General features: G+C 41.4%; 1 protein-coding gene across 1 annotated transcript in view; it reads right to left on the bottom strand.

Annotated features, from left to right (window-relative positions):
- DNAH5 (dynein axonemal heavy chain 5) overlaps positions 1-17,358 on the bottom strand; it is a 222,059-nt gene that overhangs the window by 33,839 nt on the left and 170,862 nt on the right. Inside the window, exons 63-68 of the mRNA XM_054019813.1 lie at positions 15,365-15,681; positions 10,812-10,967; positions 10,162-10,344; positions 3,853-4,096; positions 1,760-1,874; positions 1,108-1,298 (exon numbers count right to left, since the gene is read on the bottom strand). Coding sequence (XP_053875788.1) covers positions 1,108-1,298; positions 1,760-1,874; positions 3,853-4,096; positions 10,162-10,344; positions 10,812-10,967; positions 15,365-15,681 — 1,206 coding nt within the window. The remainder of the gene's footprint in view (positions 1-1,107; positions 1,299-1,759; positions 1,875-3,852; positions 4,097-10,161; positions 10,345-10,811; positions 10,968-15,364; positions 15,682-17,358) is intronic.

The raw sequence follows: 17,358 nt of genomic DNA, 5'->3' as shown, positions 1-17,358 counted from the left end.
CTGAAGTGACAAATCTTAGTTTATACAAGTTATTTAAAAAAAAAAAGCTGGCCTTTTAATTTTTACTTTTTTTTGTGTAGAAAACTAGTACAGAAAAAGCTAAATTATTCAAAGCTCAATTATCCAAAGGTCATTTGTCTTCTCTGAAGTTCACTTCAAGCTAGATTAGGATGGAGGAAGGGGATCTACCTGATCACTGACTTCTTGAAGAGAAATGGACAAGGAGAAACTATGTTGTGCATAAAAACTTTTGCACCAACTTCAGTTAGTCAACACTGGAGAAGCCAAGTATCAATTGTAGTCTTGTAATGAGTACATTTACCACACATCTTGGACCACCTCATTTGGACTCTGCTTACTAGTTTGCCTCCTGAAGACTTTTTCTAACACACCTATGTCTTGAGCAGCCTCAGACAAACTGCCATTCCTTTAAGCCAACCTTCAGTTCCCTCCAAAAGTTAGCCCTCTTGAGAGGCAAGCTTCAGCATGGACACAGGAACAAGTTTTCCTTTTAAACCATAAGAAGTGTTGCCTGTGAAGTCTAGTATCTTACTGGGCTAGAAACAGGACCAGTATCCCCCTGGAAAGTGGACAGGGGATGATGTTTAACTTCTCAATGAGGGCACATGGCACTTGCATGAGGTTACATGACTAAAGTCGAAACATTTTTTTGTCCAGAAAAGCTTTTTAGGTCATTAAGAATTGTTTTACATTATTTTCAGTTTCACTTCCTGTGAACCCTCTGCATTTACTAAAAAGCCATAGGTCCTTTAGTGTCCACGTCTCTTTTTTCAAATTATTTGATAAAAAAACACCCATGCTGGGTAGTACTTGGACTACCTACTGCAAAGTCATCTGGAATCGTGCTATAATGAGATTGCTCTTTTACCTCTTATCACCTCTTTAATTCCCAACACCTACATCATTGAAGTTCAATATTATTCCCATAAATTATCAGTACAATATGATACTGCATTCTTTATCTCCTCTGATCTTTCAGAAGCAGTAACACCTGACAGGCAGAAAAGCTGTACTTATAAAAGAGTGACTCCTAGATATTGCACAATAATGTATTTGCACACTTTCTAATTATACAGATGTTCTGACCTTTAATAAGTGTCAGGAACTCTTCATGCTTCACTCTGTTTCTCTGCATGTCTATTTTCAAGGTAAGCAGTAAGGTGAACAGGAATTTGTGCTCCTCATAAAGTCCCCTGGCAGCATACTTATATACTTCATAGGTCATATGCTCAATTATATTAGCAATTCTCTTACTCGTAATTGGGCTCTTGACAGACCTGTTCAAAAGGAAAATTTAGTTCAGCGCCTTTATTGTTTAAGTTTATAGAAAAGATTTTCTGGAAAGGAATAGGGCAAGTATGCAGGAAGTTCTAGTTCATTATCCTGAACATCTCAAAAATGAATAGGTCACTAAGACATATTACCAGACAGCAGAATACTAAAACAGACTCTAAAGCTGAAGCAACTTATCAGAGTCCTTACCTCTGACTAGATCTATTTGCACTGGAAACAACTGTCTCATAGTGGACTAAAAACCTGCTCCTACCAAGGTCCACAGACAAAGCATAAGAAATATTGGTAAACAAGTTCTTTTCCTAGTTCTCTGCTTCTGCATGTGATAGCATAATGAAATAGAGGCAGGAAAGCCCCATTTTCGGAGGAACACTGTAATTTACTTTAATACAGTCCTTTTCAAGGGGAAAAAAAAGTCATCTGATCTTTCAGTAATGTTAGTTACCTGGCTAGAGAAAGGTCGAAGAGTCCCAGAAACTGTCGAAGAGAAGTCTGATACATCACATTGACCATACTCATCTCAGTTATAAGGAAATATAGGATGCTCCCTCTTGTTGCAACTGAAAGATGAAGAGAAAGGCTGTGCTTAAAGCAGAAAATGCAAAAGAAAAAAATGCAGATCTCTAAACTTACTGCATCAAGTATAACAATGTTAATGATGACAATTAAAACTTTTAGCTGTTATATCATTAACCATTCATACGTGGTTTAGTGTTAATTCTAGTCTCATGTACATGTCAGTAAATAAGTAAAAGTGTGTTTTCTATAACTAGTACATCTGATCCAAAACCCAGTTTCCCAATATGAGTATACTCAAAGGCTACCTAAATGCTGCATTTGGATGCTCAGATCAGCACTTAATGTACAAAATCTTATTGGATGTGCTTAAGCACCAACTGAGTTTCCAAATGCCTACTCCAAATTCCAAATCTTAGATGTCCTATTATACCAGCCATATGAGAACCAGACCCACTACATTGTAACTCATTTTACTCTAACCAGGCAATCAGCAGCCAGAGCTTTCCAACATTCTGAAGGAGTATTGCCATTTGTCGTGACTGGGACGTGGGCGGGCTAAGCTAGTGGTTGGAGCAGGAGTCAGGTTACCAGGAGATCAGGAATGGGCACCAGGTTGCAGACAGCAATCGAATAGCAAAGTCGAGGACAAACCAGGGTCTGAAGCCACATCTAGGGTCTATTGCAAGGGTTCTCAAACTGCGGGGTTGGGACCCCTCAGGGGGTCGTGAGATTATTACATAGGGGGTTGTGAGCTCTCAGCCTCCATCCCAAGCCCTGCTTTGCATCCAGCATTTATAATGGTGTTAAATACATTAAAAAGTGTTTTTAATTTATAAGGGGGATCACACTCAGAGGCTTGCTATGTGAAAGGGGTCACCAGTACAAAAGTTTGAGAACCACTGGTCTAGTGCAAGCAAGGTCTGGAGCAGAAGCAGGCAAGCAGTCTGTGTTGCTGCTCATTAGATTCCCTTTATGGCTTCCTGGTTTATATACTGGCCAGTCAGTGGGGTGTGAGGGACTGCCCCTCAGGCCCTGCTGGGAGGTACTTCCTGTCTAACCTAGCTTTACAGGGTCCTCCCGTGGATGCCCAGCCTGAACCTCCAGTGGTGATATGGCGGCATCAGTCCCCCAGAACCCCTATGGTCCCAGGTTCTAATCCTACATGTTCTTACACTATGTAACAAATACCATTTCATGAATCTCTCAAAATGCAGAGAAATCCCAACTGAATACTACCTGGAACTTTTCATTCCAGAAGTAACAAATCCAAAAGTAAAGCACAGAATACAAAACGTACAAAATACGTAAGGACCTTGCCATTGTTCCAGAAGAGGTCTCTTGACTTCAGTGATCAAACTCTAAAATTGCTAAGATTTATAATAAATTAATGCATTCTGTTAAAGACATCACAGTGTACCTGTGTCCCCTTTTTACTGCAGTCTTCCACATAAGTATAATGTGTAATCACATATTCCATTGTTAACCATTGAGCTAATTTAGGGGCAAAGTATCAAGAATGAATGAAGCATTTACAATACTACAATAGTGCCCAAATAAAAGCTCAACACATTAAGACTAAGGGATGTTAGGATGCTACAAACAAGTATATGCCCTTTCCTCAACACTGATCAGGCTGGCAGCCTACAAAATGCCAACGTTTTGTGGGTTGGAAAGTAGTATAAAACTGGGCTGTCTCTTCCCAGGTCAACGTTATGGATCTGCACTCCCAGTGTATACAGGCACAGAAGTTAGCCTTATAACAGATTTTTCATTGCGAATTGGTAAGAGTTCAGCATGTGATTCACACAACATAAATTGATATATTTTTCCACAACAGATCACTATGCTATTTGTCTTATCCATTTAATTTACGGGGAAACACAGTTCCCCTGTTATTTGTATAATCCCTTTTTTCTTCATGCTCTCATCCTCATTTCTCCCATGCTAGCATTGCTTTTTTTTTTTTTTCCTCCATTTGCTTGTCACATTTGTCTTTTATTATCAGGGATTCCAGCTCACCGGGTCTGTACTCCTCACGGGCTGAGTTGATCTGTATTTCAGTCTCAGCAGAAATCTGCAGTTTCTGTGTCACTTCCTCAGCAGTCTTCTTGGTGTTACTCAATACAGTGATCAGACTCTCATCCTCCACCAGAGAACCCTGTGTGCTTGTCAGTCGATAGAGCAAGTTATCTTCCAGCTCTTTCATTCTTCTCTTGTTGGCTGTCACATCTTCCATGAGATCAGTTCTCTCTTTCTCTAGTTCCTTTTACAGTGAAAAGCAATACTTGGGATCAGCCCATGTGCATCAAGAGTAATTTATTGTTCTAACTACCAATGATACAGAGTGCTTTCACTAAAACTAGTTTAAATCTGGAGTAGCTTGACTGGAGTTACTTCAGATTTACGTTTAGTCTCCCTGAGAACAAATTTGTCCCAATATCTTACCCCTGTTTTTTTTAAAAAGGTGTGTTACCTAGCACTTTAAACAAGTTTATACTGTTAATAGAAATATGCATGAGATTCACCATTCTATAACCAGAAAGACTTCAGTTAGTCACAGCCCAAGAATATTCAAGTTAAGGCCACTTACAAACTCTATCCACATTCTTTTAATAGTAGGGGCCAATGGTAAGACTAGCTACCGCAAGAGCATGAATTGTATGTACATTCCACAGCTGTAGGATGTGGCCTAGAACAAAATCAGTGGATAACAGAGGATAATAGAAAATATCTTACCCATAAACAGCATTTCTCTAATAGACATCTCAATCTAGCCTGTTGGGTCCTAATTTAGATCTATTTGTATAGGCACAAGCTGCAACACATCCACAAATACTAGAATCCCATAATTCCTCAGGCACTAATCAAGGTGGGGTCAAGCTGCTTGTTGGCATCCCACCCAGAAATATCTAAGCACTGAAAATACTTAATTGGGTAAGAGGTGGTACCTGGTTAGAATTTAAAGTTTGCAAAGAGAGTTTTGCTCTAGGTTTGTTTCAAGTAAGAGACTTTCCAGACAAAAGTGACAAATACCAAGACAGTCTTCAATAAAGCTATGATTCAGCAAGGTACTTTGACATATACTTCACTAAGTGTGTCTGTGTAATCCCATAATCTGGAAGAACCACATTCCCTGGTATAAAGAATCTTTCTGCAACTTTTGGGCCACCCTGATACAAAGACCTGTCGTACGCAGACTGATTCCTCCCTAACAAACTTGTGGCCGCAGAAAGGCTGCCAAGAGATTCTACAGTACAAGAGGAAATACTGAGTTATTGTTTGGAAGACAAATTTATTCCCAAGCATAAAGGAAAATCCTAATTATTTTAGCATTCTTTGCATTTTACTTATTAATATTAAGGTACTCCAGCTTTACTAGACATATCTGTATATTACCTTCATATAATGCTCGGATATACTGGAGAGCATTAATTTGGAAGATGACTGTTTAGTGATACATTTTCTTTGCTGGATGAAGAAAATGCTTTTGCTTGAAACTTTGGAAGTAGTCTCTATGCTAAAGTAGTTTAATGCAAATTGCCTTTCATTTCTGCAGATTTGAGTTCAAGAGCCTCTATGTCACAGGTGAAATAGAAAAGGTTGTGTCCCTACACCCAACAGTAACAATCTACATAGGAAATCATGTAGCTGCCAATCAAGCAGAGTCTGTAGTCTCTTCTCAGTGAAAGCCTGGGAGCAGAAAAGTAGGGAGCATTGTAAATCAGGCCTGCGGTGCATTGGCAAAGCTAGGTGGAAAAGCTCACATAATAGAAATGGGCATAATGCAGGCAGCTGCTAACCAGCCCAATCATTCTCTCCCTTTCATCATGTAAAATTTCCCCTTTCTAAAATAGGAGGATTTTCAATTAGCATTACTTCTTTGAGATGTGGCAGCTGAAGCAGAAGATGCTCTGTTATTATCTTTGTCTGCTTCCATCTGTTCCCAAGATACATATGAAAGCATTTTAAGCAGGTTTTTTTTTTCCAAACTCATTTACCCAATTCAAAGAAATATCAACTTGCAGAAAAATTATTAGAAACAATACAAAATGTGATATTTAAGTTATGTTATCCGGCTTTCTTTACATTCACTTAGGCTTACAAGGAAACTTACACCACTTAACTGCTAGCATACAATTAGAGTAATAATTAGAACCCCAAGGCCAAATATACACTCATTCCTATATTGTTTCAGCCAGGAGGAACTAGAATAATTTCTTGTCTGTTTTACGTCTCTTCCTTCTACCCATACTATGATTAACTAGACAATTGCAGCCAGTCCTTCTTTCCAAACATCAGAGATAGCAGAAAGCGTTAGGGTTGTGGATGCAGAATAATACAAACAATACCTCATCAAGGGGAGGGAGCCAAAGCACAGGAGCATTCTCAGGATGGGGCTTTCTGGACAAGAGGTAAAAAAGCTGAAATTCATTTCACTTAAGTCATTCAATGAAAAATGTAACAAGAGGAGAGCAGACGGAAATCTATGAAGCATGGCATGAATTATTCAGGTCTGATGAAGAAGGTGTAGTTAAAAAGATAGAACATTTTAAGGATGGTAATGGTCAGTTAAATGTAATAGTTAATACTGCTGAGAAATCAAATTGACCCCAATTAAATTTAAATGTTTTGTGAGTCTGATTTAAGGAGTTAAAGCATTAAGAACAACTATAGTTTTCTCATAGAAAAACTGCTGAGAACAAGTGCAATCTGAAAATACAAAATGTAATTCACACTAAAGCAGTAGTTATGAAATGTCTTTGGACACTAAATAGCAGGCAATCTGTTGAGAATCAAAACAGGAAACATATCTGTACCAAAATAAAAAGTTCATTTCTGAAACAAATGGATGAAATGTTTTTCCATTAGGCTAATTTTCATCCAAGATGTAAATGGCGCAAAACCATTCTTGCTAAGTTTACATTTTAGTTGACTCTCCTTGGATATTTGTTTCACAGGTAACTCCAGTAAACTCAAGTGTCTAGTGTTTCAAATCTAGCTGTGTGGGCTCAACTCTGGAAGGCACTGTCAACGATCCAACTGATCCTGAACACCGCCAGATCCCACTGGCTTAATCAGACATGAGCTTGCTAAGTATCTTACAGGATTTCGGCCCTATGTGATTTGGAAATATAAACTAAGTAAGGAATTGTATTGAATTTGACCCTTTTAAAATGTAAATGCTTCACTGTTCAAATTTGTATGTGCTTGTATGATAAATAAAATGATAAATAATAAAATAAAATAAATAGGAGCTAGGGATGAGAATATAAAGAGATGGTCATAGAAATAATTGTTGCTGCAGAATATCATGCCATACTTGCCCTTTGACTCATAATTTGGCCTTTGTTGGATATTATTCTATGGCTCTGTTGAGGGGGTTTTTTTGAGACCACACTATAGAAACAGAAACTTGATCTTACATTTAACGGACAACTTTATGTCATGAACCAATAAATATTATGGTACATTCATGAAAAACATAACCCATTGTAAATCCCAAACCTTAGGGTTGGACTGGCTTTAGGCAGGGAGGATTGATATACCTGAACCTACTGCAGCTTTGAAATCTTAGAAATTATGCTTGGCTTAAAGTACTCTGTTGGACAGATTTTATATCAACTTCTCCATCAGAAAAAGAGAAAGATTGTTCTGTGATGTGCTGTGAAGTTTTCCCATGAGGCCACAACCCATCTCTAAATTGATACATGTTAACTTAAGCTCATGCAAGTAAAATTTTGAAAGAGGGAACATGCAGCCACTGTCACCTGGAGAAGAGGTAAAGTGCAAAACAAACACAGCTGCCTAGGCAGGATAGGAAAGCTCAAGGGTTAGAAGGCTTTGAATGGGTCAAGTTCCTAGCATATCTTTAACTGAGCATGCACACACTGAGTTTGTTTCCTAACTTGCTTCCTTCCTGAAGTTTTGTTTGAAGGTTAACAGACAAAACTATTAGAGAGAAAGAATGCTTCCTCCCTTAGCTTGACTGTTCTTATGATTTCTCTCAAAGACCTCCTTTACATCCCAGTTGGAGTTAGTTGCAGCCACCTTGCAACATAGCTCAGCAGTTCAGCACCCAGGAACCTTACGTAAGGATTCACACTTCCAAGTCTAGGGTGACTAAAGAGATCCCTGCATTTCTATACAAAGTGTCACTCTCTCAGCATGTCACAGACTACCTCATCCATTCCTGCCATACTCCATAGAGCAGGCAGCATCCTGGTCTGTATTAGTGCAGGCTATAACCTAGCTTGTAGATGCAGTTCTCCTAGCAACTTTGACTCAGCAGTGAACACCCTCATGCTGAACTTCTGCAGTGGGAGGCAAAGTGAGTCCAGCATTCGCTTACCCAAGACAATCATAGCCAAGGATCTGCTGGTCAGCTCCCACATACCATCAACACAAAGACCTCCAAATCCCTTCTTTGGTCAAGAATTGGCAGCAGGGAATGGGAACTCCAAATCTGACATCAAAATAAACTACTTTCTAAATAGAGTATTTTTAAAAAATAGGGTACGATTGTAAAAGATTTTAGTATCTGAACACCGAAGCCTGATCCTACAAGATGCTGAGTTACCTAAATCTCCATAGCAGTAGGAGGAGCACTCACATTGTAGCCCTGGTCAGATTCTCTGAATCTGCAAATCCTGCTGAACAGCTAGCACTACAATATAACCAAACAATATGTCTATGCCTGCAAACTGACGTAGTCGTCAGCATAACCGACCAACTGTACCTGAAGGTCAGTGCAGTTGTCAGTGTCATTCAAAAGGGTCCTCATCAGGGCTGACGCTGAGGATAATATCAACAAATATCAAAGGGCTCTTGGGTGCCAAACACCACCTGATAGCCAAAATGTGCACTGACTACAGCTGTCAGCTGTTATGCCTCCAGGAGACATGCAGATGGATCAACAATAACTGTCTCCAGTTACTAGAGATGAACTTGGCCATCAAAAGACACAGAAGCAATATGGCAGCACCATTTTAATCAAAGCCTGATCTTGTCATTAACACATCTATGACCAACAAGGACAACATTCAAGCCCTGACTGCTGTGACACTGGTGGCATTTCCATCATGTCTTTCTAAAAACCATCAGCCAAACAGGTCAAGTTTGGTAGCCCACATAACCTCAAACATAACAAAACATGGGTGATCATTGGTGACTTTAACAGTCCAGAGTCAAATGAGGCAATAGGATAATTGATGAAAATGAAGAATTAGTTGAACTGTGGCCACGGGCACACCACTTAATTCATAAACCCATCTTGGAAATGAGCAAAACAGAAAAATGGTCAGATATGGGACATTAGATGGGGAGGTCTCTGAGTTACCACAGAGAATTCTTTCCAAGGTATCTGCCTGGTGGGTCTTGCCCACATGCTCAGGTCTAACTGATCACCATATTTGGGGTCGGGAAGGAATTTTCCCCTGGGTGAGATTGGCAGAGACCCTGGGGGGGGGGGTTGCCTTCCTCTGCAGCATGGGGCATGAATCACTTACAGGTTTAAATTAGTGTTAATGGTAAATTCTCTTTAACTTGAAGTCTTTAAATCATGATTTGAGGGCTTCAGTAACTCAGCCAGAGGTTAGGGATCTATTTTTAAATTGCTTCCAAACAAAAGTTGACAGGACAAAAGTCCATATGTGGATGTGCAGCTATTCCAATGACCCAGATACATGTGACTGTGATGAAACAAACCATGGAACATCTGTTGGTCTACCAGCTCCTGGAGGAACCATGCACCATGGAAGATCTCACCAGGGCTACAGACCAGGACATATTATGAAAAGCCTATGGTTGTGTGGTGGAAGGACAGAGGAAAACCTAAATCTCTGTGGGAAGTGATGGCAGTCAGAACTTCAAACCAGCAAAGCAAAACATTGTCCTTTAATTACTGCTATTGATTTAAGGAGATTCTCTGACCTTAAAAGACCATATTTTGAATAGAAAACTTTATTTACCATATGTTGGAATCCAAAGTAGTATATTTTGCACACACACAAAAAAGATAGAAAATGTGCATGTTTGAGAAAGACCGAGTAGAAGACCTTAATCAGTGGGTAAAGGGAAGACTAATCAAAAGAGTCAAGAGAGCTTTTTCAGGATCATATCAACTTTGTTTTACGATTGTGCTTATTTTTAAGAGCTCTCTGAGCAAGGCTGCACCCACGGTTGTTCATAGAGAATGAAAAGCAGTAACCTTGTAGTATGAGAGAACGGAATAATCAATTTAACTCAAGTGAAACTTGCCTGTCAACACACGCACACATGTATGTTCATTCTAAACCAAACAGAAATACAGTGGAATTATTTTCCTCCTACCTGTTTCTCTGTGAGAATGACTCTCCCTAGGAGTTGATCTTCTAGACCTTTCATGGTCACAGTAAAGTCAATAATGGATGTGCGGGCACTAATTTCAGGGGTATATGCTGGATTTGGGAGCTTGGTGGTGATATAAAGTCTGAAGCCATTCATGACATCTACTTCTTTATCACCAACTTTTACCTTATTGCAAAACACAATGAGATATTATGAAACAGACAGATGAATTGAAAAGCACTGATAGTAAGGGTCACATTCTTACAACATAGTTCAGAATACACAAGTAAAATTTTTCTGCTACTGCATTTTGGAAAGATCTAACTTAAAAAGCCAATTCTATATTAAAAAACTGTGCAAAGATAATATCCATGCAGTGCCTCAAACTACTTGTTCAGAAACTTGTCTGATTCTGTAATTTCTGCACAATTATGCATGCAATAATTAATTTACAATACAGCACAATGGGGTTTTAAATAGGATTTTCTTCTAATGCTTATAATCCCATTTAAGACTAACAGAAAAAGAAAAATGCAGGGTTTAAATATCTTGGCTATCAACAAATCCAAACATAAGGCTATCATAGCTGTACAGAATTAGCATTATTTTAACATTTTAATGCACTCCCCTACAGTTATATTTTCTTCTTTTACCTTATAGGAAGAACCAGTTTTGATGAAGTTTTTCTCCAAAACATTATCCAATGCTGGATCAAGCTCTTCCCCAACATCTTCAATCAGCAGTGGCCTTCCAAGAGAAAGGCTGTCCTCTAAGTGGTTTCTGAAATACTTGTGATTCAGATATGTGATCTAGAAATAAAACATGTAGCCAGTATATTATGCCTCACTTCGTTATGAGAGCAGTGGTAAAAGAAAATGTTTTTAGTATGTTTACTATGGTTATGTTATTGAAAGAGACACTAGCTAAAGACCAAGATCAAGGAAAAGGGGTGTGATTTCAGAATGCTCAATATTAGTTGAGCTACTCTCATTCTCCATGAGGAGCTGGCTGGGAATTTTTCAACTCATTTTTCTGTTGAAAACTGCCAATTAACTGACATTGTGAAACACGGTCAATTCTGACAAATTTCACAACCTGAAAAAAGTTGAGAAAAAAATTGTACATGTCAAAACAAAACACTGACATTTTATAAACAAAAAAATCATTTTTTTTTATAGTTTGAATGACTTTTTATTTAGAAATGTAAGCTAGACTAAAAAAGAAAACAGGTCAAAATCAAACCTGACCAAAATTATCAAGACAAAACCTTTTAAGTTACCTAAAATGAAAATGAAAAATCTGGTTTTTGGTTTACGAATATATTCACAATTTTGACCTTTTATCATGATTCAAGAGAGGAAAATATTTTCTACTTGAAAATATGTGTGGGCCAGAAAAACTGTTTCCCACTCAACTATAGTCAAGGGTAAAACTTCTGTTAACTTCAGTGGGAGCAGAATTAGGCCAACACTAAGCATTTTTGAGAGTCTCACCCCCCAAATTCATAAACTTGTTCCAAAAGTTCAACCACTTGATTCATCACCATGGGACTCCAGTTTTGTATAGGTTTAATTCCACTAGAGTAAAGTGGAATACAGCAGTGGTAAACCCAATCCTAAATTTAACTTCTTCCTGTATAAAATGTTTTGCATGGTACAAATCATGCATCAGCTTTGCTTTTTAAGCTTAAAACTCAGCTGCTTTTCTCACCCCAACAAAACAAGACCAATAATAAGGTAAATCATCACAGTCTAGTTTCTTTGCTCTTGTCTAATTCAAATCCAGTAAAACTTCATTAATATCACTAGTTATACAATTGTTACCAATGTATAAGAGATGCAGAACAGTTTTCAGGTACCAGTTACAGATAAATACAAGGCTCATGCTTGGGAGGCGCTCCTTCTAAATAACCACAAACCTACATCATTAACCACCTTCAAATTCCCCTTAAACTCCTTTGCCACAATGTCTACAAAAAACTCAACCATTAGGCCACTGGTACGCTAAGACCACTGCCAACATACTGATCAATATCGTCTCATTGTTTCCTTGTACTCTCCCATCTGTCTGTATCCATCTGATGTCTCTTGTTTTAGACTTAGATTGTAAACTCTTTGGAGTGGGGACCATCTTTTTGTTCTGTGCTTGTATAACACCTATCACAATGGGGTCCTGGTCCATGACTAGGGCTCCTAGGTGCAACACTAATAAAAGAATAATGATAATAAAATAAAATAACAATAATGGCTATTTATCTCCAATTCAGCAGAAAGCTATGGAATAGTGTGATGCTGTGTCTGCTGATTTTTTAGTACATCAGCATAATGCAGGGTGCAGTCTGGTCTCCCACGTTTAAGAAAGATTAATTCGAACTGGAACAGGTGCAGAGAAGGCCTACTAGGATGATCAGAGGAATGGAAAGCCTACCTTACGAGAGGAGAGACTCAAAGAGGTTGGCTTGTTTAGCCTAATCAAAAAAAGCCTGAGGGGAGATATGATTGTTCTCTATAAATACATTAGAGGGATAAATAAATACCAGGGTGGGGGAGGAGTTAAGTGTCAATGTTGACATAAGAACTAATGGATATAAACTGGCCATCACCAAATTTAGCCTTGAAATTAGATGAAGGTTTCTAACCATCAGAGGAGAGAAGTTCTGGAACAGCCTTCCAAGGGGAGCAGTGGAGGCAGCAAGACCCATCTGTCTTGCTGGTGGGTCTTGCCCACAGGCTCAGGGTCTAATTAACTTGTCTTTGGGACTGGGAACAAATTTTCCCCTAAATCAGATTGGTAGAGACTCTGAGGGTTTTTCGCCTTCCTCTGCAGCATAGAGCATGGGTCACTTGCTGGTTTAAATTTGTGTAAAGAGTGGATTCTCTAAGTCTTTAAATCATGATTTGAGGACTTCATTAACTCAGCCAGAGGTTAGGGGTCTATTACAGGAGTGGGTGGGCAAGGTTCTGTGGCCTGCAATGTGCCTGCAGTCAGACTAGATGATCATGATGGTTCCTTCTGGTCTATGAGTCTATAAGAGAACAAACTATGGCATACACATTTTCATTTTCCTAGGGTTAATGGCATACAACATTTTCCTTGTAGAATTTATCAGGTCTTCCATCTGCACACTAACAGCCACATTCTTCATTGGATTATGCTTCAAGCAAGCCCACTGAAACCAACAGGTTTGCCTGGTTACAAGGTAACAAAGGGGAGAATTTGCGCTAGTGCTAAATGCTAAATCTACCTAGAATGTACACTGACTGCATGCAACAAGATATTAGCAAGAGATGTTAAGAGCAACAAGAAGGGTTTCTTCCGGTATGTTAGCAACAAGAAGAAAGTCAAGGAAAGTGTGGGCCCCTTACTGAATGAGGGAGGCAACCTAATGACAGAGGATGTGGAAAAAGCTAATGTACTCAATGCTTTTTTTGCCTCTGTCTTCACGAACAAGGTCAGCTCCCAGACTGCTGCACTGGGCAGCACAGCATGGGGAGGAGGTGACCAGCCCTCTGTGGAGAAAGAAGTGGTTCGGGACTATTTAGAAAAACTGGATGAGCACAAATCCATGGGGCCGGATGTGCTGCATCCGAGAGTGCTAAAGAAGTTAGCGGATGTGATTGCAGAGTCACTGGCCATTATCTTTGAAAACTCGTGGCTATTGGGGGAGGTCCCGGATGACTGGAAAAAGGCTAGTAGTGCCCATCTTTAAAAATAGAACTGCAGGCCAGTCAGCCTCACCTCAGTCCCTGGAAAAATCATGGAGCAGGTCCTCAAGGAATCAATTCTAAAGCACTTAGAGGAGAGAAAAGTGATCAGGAACAGCCAGCATGAATTCACCAAGGGCAAATCATGCCTGACTAACCTAATTGCCTTCTATGAGGAGATAACTGGCTCTGTGGATGAGGGGAAAGCAGTGGATGTGTTATTCCTTGACTTTAGCAAAGCTTTTGATACAGTCTCCCACAGTATTCTTGCTGGCAAGTTAAAGAAGTATGGGCTGGATGAATGGACTATAAGGTGGATAGAAAGCTGGCTAGATCATTGGGCTCAACAGGTAGTGATCAATAGCTCCATGTCTAGTTGGCAGCTAGTATCAAGCAGAGTGCCCCAAGGGTTGGTCCTGGGGTCAGTTTTGTTCAATATCTTCATTAATGATCTGGAGGATGGAGTGGACTGCACCCTCAGCAAGTTTGCAGATGACGCTAAACTGGGAGGAGTGGTAGATACACTGGAGGGTAGGGATAGGATACAGAGAGACCTAGACAAATTAGAGGATTGGGCCAAAAGAAACCTGATCAGGTTCAACAAGGACAAGTGCAGAGTCCTGCACTTAGGACGGAAGAATCCCATGCACTGCTACAGACTAGGGACCGAATGGGTAGGCAGCAGTTCTGCAGAAAAGGACCTAAGGGTTACAGTGGACGAGAAGCTGGATATGAGTCAACAGTGTGCCCTTGTTGCCAAGAAGGCTAACGGCATTTTGGGCTGTATAAGTAGGGGCATTGCCAGCAGATCGAGGGACATGATCATTCCCCTCTATTCAACATTGGTGAGGCCTCATCTGGAGTACTGTGTCTGGTTTTGGGCCCCACACTACAAGAAGGATGTGGAAAAATTGGAAAGAGTCCAGCAAATGGCAACAAAATTGATTAGGGGGCTGGAGCACATGACTTCTGAGGAGAGGCTGAGGGAACTGGGATTGTTTAGTCTGCAGAAGAGAAGAATGAGGGGGGATTTGATAGCTGCTTTCAACTACCTGAAAGGGGGTTCCAAAGAGGATGGATCTAGACTGTTCTCAGTGGTACCAGATGACAGAAGAAGGAGTAATGGTCTCAAGTTGCAGTGGGGGAGGTTTAAGTTGGATATTAGGAAAAACTTTTTCACTAGGAGGGTTGTGAAGCACTGGAATGGGTTACCTAGAGAGGTGGTGGAATCTCCTTCCTTAGAGGTTTTTAAGATCAGGCTTGACAAAGCCCTGGCTGGTATAATTTAATTGGGAATTGGTCCTGCTCTGAGCAGGGGGTTGGACTAGATGACCTCCTGAGGTCCCTTCCAACCCTGATATTCTATTCTATGATTCTATGCAACGTAGGTAGTATATAAACATTATAATTGCTAGCTACAACCTGAACCCCCCTATTAGCCAAGCATTTGGGCCGCTATGTAAGAGCTACTAGAGGGTATGAAATGTCTGCATTCAAGTTACCTGAAGTTCATTCTTGGTTTCCTTATTTTTAATCCAAATTTTGCCCTGAGTCTGTGGATCAATTAACAAAGGATAACGAGCTGCTTTCGTGGCAATAATTCCATTCTGTATGGATAGGTCATCGTTTGGCAATCCTTGGAGGTTCCACTCACTGATGGTCGGAGCATCAATCAACATCTCTGTAAGGTTTAGGTTGTTGCCAAATGGGATTTTCCGGGTTTTCATTTCCTTTTGCCAATCATTTAACAACAGATTGCGGAACTCTTGGTTAAAAGGACCAGAATACGATAGAAAAGCTGTAGCCAGCAACACATCTCCTAAAAAAAAAAAGCACAAGATACTGAAACACTGTGACAGCTTTGTTAGGGTAATACATGTGCTTGGATGAAACAAACAAGAGAGACAGGCAAAGCTTCCAACAGGACCTACAGTATAATTTTTTGTGTAAGGGCAGATTTATTTGCTTGACTATGCTGTGTGCAAAATATCACTGAAAATGTTTTTTTTTTTTTTTCTAATTCTAACCTCATGATTTTATTGAGACTTTGGGACCACTTAAAAAATATAGTTTTTCAAAGGTGTTCTGAAAATTCCCAGTGTATCATACCAGCAAGGATCTGTTGTCTGGCTATAACAAAAGAAGGACCCGAGACATTTGACATGGGTTTAATTAGGCCGCAACAGTATTATTAGATGTCTGGGACTACCCGGCAGATAAACGTGTACAGTACAGGTAACCCCATGTTTATTCCATAATTATCTGGGGGGGTTCCACCAGCTCCCCCTATTTTTCCATCCAGGTCTCTCCAGCAAATCCATTGCCAGGATTTTACCATCCACTCTAGGGTTACCATATTTCAGCAAGCAAAAAAGAGGACGGGAGGAGCCCCACCCCTGTCCTGCCCTGGCCCCGCCCCATCCTGCCCTAGCCCCGCCCCTGCCCCTCCCACTTCCCCCCCTCAGAACCCCCAACCCTCCCCCCCGCTCCTTGTCCCGTGACTGCCCCCTCCTAGGACCCCTGCCCCTAACTGCCCCCCAGGACTCCACCCCCTACCTAAGCCTCCCTGCCTCTTGTCCCCTGACTGCCCCCTCCTAAGACCCCCCCAAATGCCCCCCAGGACCGTACCCCCTACCTGTACCCTGACTGCCCCAACCCTTATCCACACCCCCACCCCCAGACAGACCCCCGGGACTCCCATGCCCCATCCAACCACTCTCCACCCCCTGACAGCCCCCCCTCCCCAGAACTCCCAACCCTCCCGCCCGCTCCTTGTCCCCTGACTGCCTCCTCCTGGGACCCCTGCTCCTAACTGCCCTCCAAAACCCCACCCCTACCTAAGCCTCCCTGTTCCTTGTCCCCTAACTGCCCCCTCCTAAGACCCCCCCCAAATGCCCCCAGGACCCTACCCCCTACCTGTACCCTGACTGCCAAAAACCTTATCCACACCCCCACCCCCAGAAAGCCCCCCCCGAACTCCCGACCCCCCCCATCTCTTGACTGCCCCCTCCAGAACCTCCCTGCCCCTTCTCTGACCTCCTTGCCCCCTTGTTGTTGGCCTTCGCCTAATGTCTCTGAGCTTGCTCAGGAATGGCCTGAGCCGTTCGTTCCGGCACGCTGGGCAGCAGTGGGGGAGGAGCTCCAGACTGCCGGAGGCGATCTGCGAATGTAGGGAGGGAGGGAGGGAGTGATCTCTGCTGTAGGGGAGGCGGAGGACGGGCTCTCTCTGGCTGTCGGAGCCCCATGTAAGTGACCCCATCCCGCCGGCTGCCCTGTTAGCCGCGCGCGCTCTGCATGGGGGGGGGAAGTCCGGACATTTACAAATTCCCCCCGGACGCTATTTTTAGCTCAAAAAGCCGGATATGTCTGGGGGAATCCGGACGAATGGTAACCCTAATCCACCCCCCTCGTAGAAGGGTTAAGGTGGGCTATACGAATGGGGGGGTTGGCTCCATGCCATACCAATCACAGAAGTCCCCAACCGTCCCTGTTCACT

This window comes from Malaclemys terrapin, chromosome 2, assembly GCF_027887155.1.
Source record: "Malaclemys terrapin pileata isolate rMalTer1 chromosome 2, rMalTer1.hap1, whole genome shotgun sequence".
Classification (NCBI taxonomy): domain Eukaryota; kingdom Metazoa; phylum Chordata; order Testudines; family Emydidae; genus Malaclemys; species Malaclemys terrapin.
The sequence above is the reverse complement of the archived record's forward strand: the minus strand, read 5'-3'. Positions and strand labels throughout refer to the sequence as shown.